This window comes from Etheostoma cragini, chromosome 8 (assembly GCF_013103735.1).
Source record: "Etheostoma cragini isolate CJK2018 chromosome 8, CSU_Ecrag_1.0, whole genome shotgun sequence".
In the NCBI taxonomy this organism is placed as follows: Eukaryota; Metazoa; Chordata; class Actinopteri; order Perciformes; family Percidae; genus Etheostoma; species Etheostoma cragini.
In genome coordinates, this window is record NC_048414.1 from 236318 (window position 1) to 237915 (window position 1598).

Sequence of the window (1598 nt, forward strand, 5' to 3'; positions counted from 1 at the left end):
GATTATGTCTCTCACAGTGGACATGTCTCTCCCAGTGGACATGTCTCTCCCAGTGGACATGTCTCTCACAGTGGACATCAGACCCTCTATGGTTTAGCAGGGTGTTAAATACTTATTCTCCTCACTGTGTTCTGGAGGAAGAAGGACAGGAAACAGACAACGTGTTACATATATATCATTTTTATAAGAGCAGCCGTGCAATGCATTATGGGACTCGGGGACTGAAGATTGATTTATGAACTTTTTCTTCAAATGTTTTCATAGAATAAGAGATCGTGAACGAGCCGCCATTATGGTCTGTTTCCACTTCCTGGAGCAGACAGACCCACGTGACGCCTTCGTCCAATCAGCTGCAGCTATCGCAGGTGTAGGAGGGCGAGTCCAAGACCAGGACTAGTCGAGTCCAAGGCGAGTCCAAGACCAGGACTAGTCAAGTCCAAAGCAAGTCCAAGATCAGGACTGGTCAAGTCCAAAACAAGTCCAAGGTCAGGACTAGTCAAGTCCAGAACAAGTCCAAGATCAGGACTAGTCAAGTCCAGAACAAGTCCAAAACCAGGACTAGTCAAGTCCAGAACAAGTCCAAGATCAGGACTAGTCAAGTCCAGAACAAGTCCAAAACCAGGACAGCAAGGTAGAACTGATACTACTACAGTAGGTACTAGTACTTTTAGTACTTTTAGTACTTTTAGTACTTTTAGTACTTTTAGTTCTTAGTTCTATTTGAGCAACTAAATGACAAAATACTTCACTCCAGATGTAGGAAAAGGGGTCTCAAGTCCGGACTCAAGTCCAAGTCCAGACTCGAGTCCAAGACCTTGAGTCCCAGCGCCCTGCGGTCCTCTACCTCTTCACTCAGGTGAAGTTCTGGACCACTATCTCCTTCAGCGAGCGCGCGGTGGCCTCGCCCCTCTCGGCGTCCCTCAGGCCGGTGAGCTCGTGCTGCAGCGTGGCGGTGGGGCGTCCCAGCTGGTACCCCAGGTCCACCAGCAGCTCCAGCAGCGCCGCGCGGTACTTCTTCAGCCCGTAGCGCCGGGCCGCCGGCAGCGCCCTCTGCGCCGCCGCGAAGGCCGGCTCCGCCTCCTCCAGGTCTCGGTGACACACGGCGAGGGCGGCCAGCGTGGGCACGCTCAGGGCCGGGTGTTGCCACGGCAACAGCTTCTCCTCCAGCTCCAAGACGCTCTGCAGTTGCTGCGCGGCGAGCGTGAAACGCCCCCCCCGCAGGAGATCGTGCGCCCGTTTCTGCTCCGGATCGGTGAAGAAGCGGGCGAAGCGGGCGGCGTGGCGGGCGCAGCGGGTGGCGTAGAGTCTCGCCAGGTAGTCCTGCAGGGCGAGGCGGCGCTTAGAGATGACATCAGCGCTGAAGTTCCCACTCAGGAGTTTTGGCGGGAGAACGACGTCCTCCAACTCGCCGCCGAACTCCGCCAGCAGGTCGTGGTGGAGGAGGGAGAAGTCGCTGTAGCGGCGCTCCACCGACACGCGGTGGGAGTCAAAGCTGCCGGAGCGCATCACCACGACCTCATACACCTGGAGACACACAGGTAACATTACAGGCCTCACACACCTGGAGACACACCTGGAGACACACAGGTAACATTACA

At 55.6% G+C, this 1598-nt stretch overlaps 2 protein-coding genes across 2 annotated transcripts in view; one reads left to right on the forward strand and one right to left on the reverse strand.

The window, feature by feature from the left end:
* Positions 1-1169, forward strand: part of LOC117948700 (glucose-6-phosphate isomerase-like) — a 5446-nt gene extending 4277 nt beyond the window's left edge. The window contains exon 7 of the mRNA XM_034878453.1: positions 1156-1169. The gene's annotated coding sequence lies outside the window, so the exon portion shown is untranslated. The remainder of the gene's footprint in view (positions 1-1155) is intronic.
* snx20 (sorting nexin 20) lies at positions 256-1555 on the reverse strand. Its single transcript, XM_034878451.1, has one exon. The coding sequence runs from the start codon at positions 1543-1545 to the stop codon at positions 853-855; it is 693 nt and encodes a 230-aa protein (XP_034734342.1). The 5' UTR covers positions 1546-1555; the 3' UTR covers positions 256-852.
* Positions 1556-1598: the final 43 nt, after the last annotated feature.

Bases quoted from the DNA above. Each gene is read 5' to 3' on its own strand.
- snx20 (XM_034878451.1), bottom strand. From the start codon at position 1,545: ATGTTACCTGTGTGTCTCCAGGTGTATGAGGTCGTGGTGATGCGCTCC.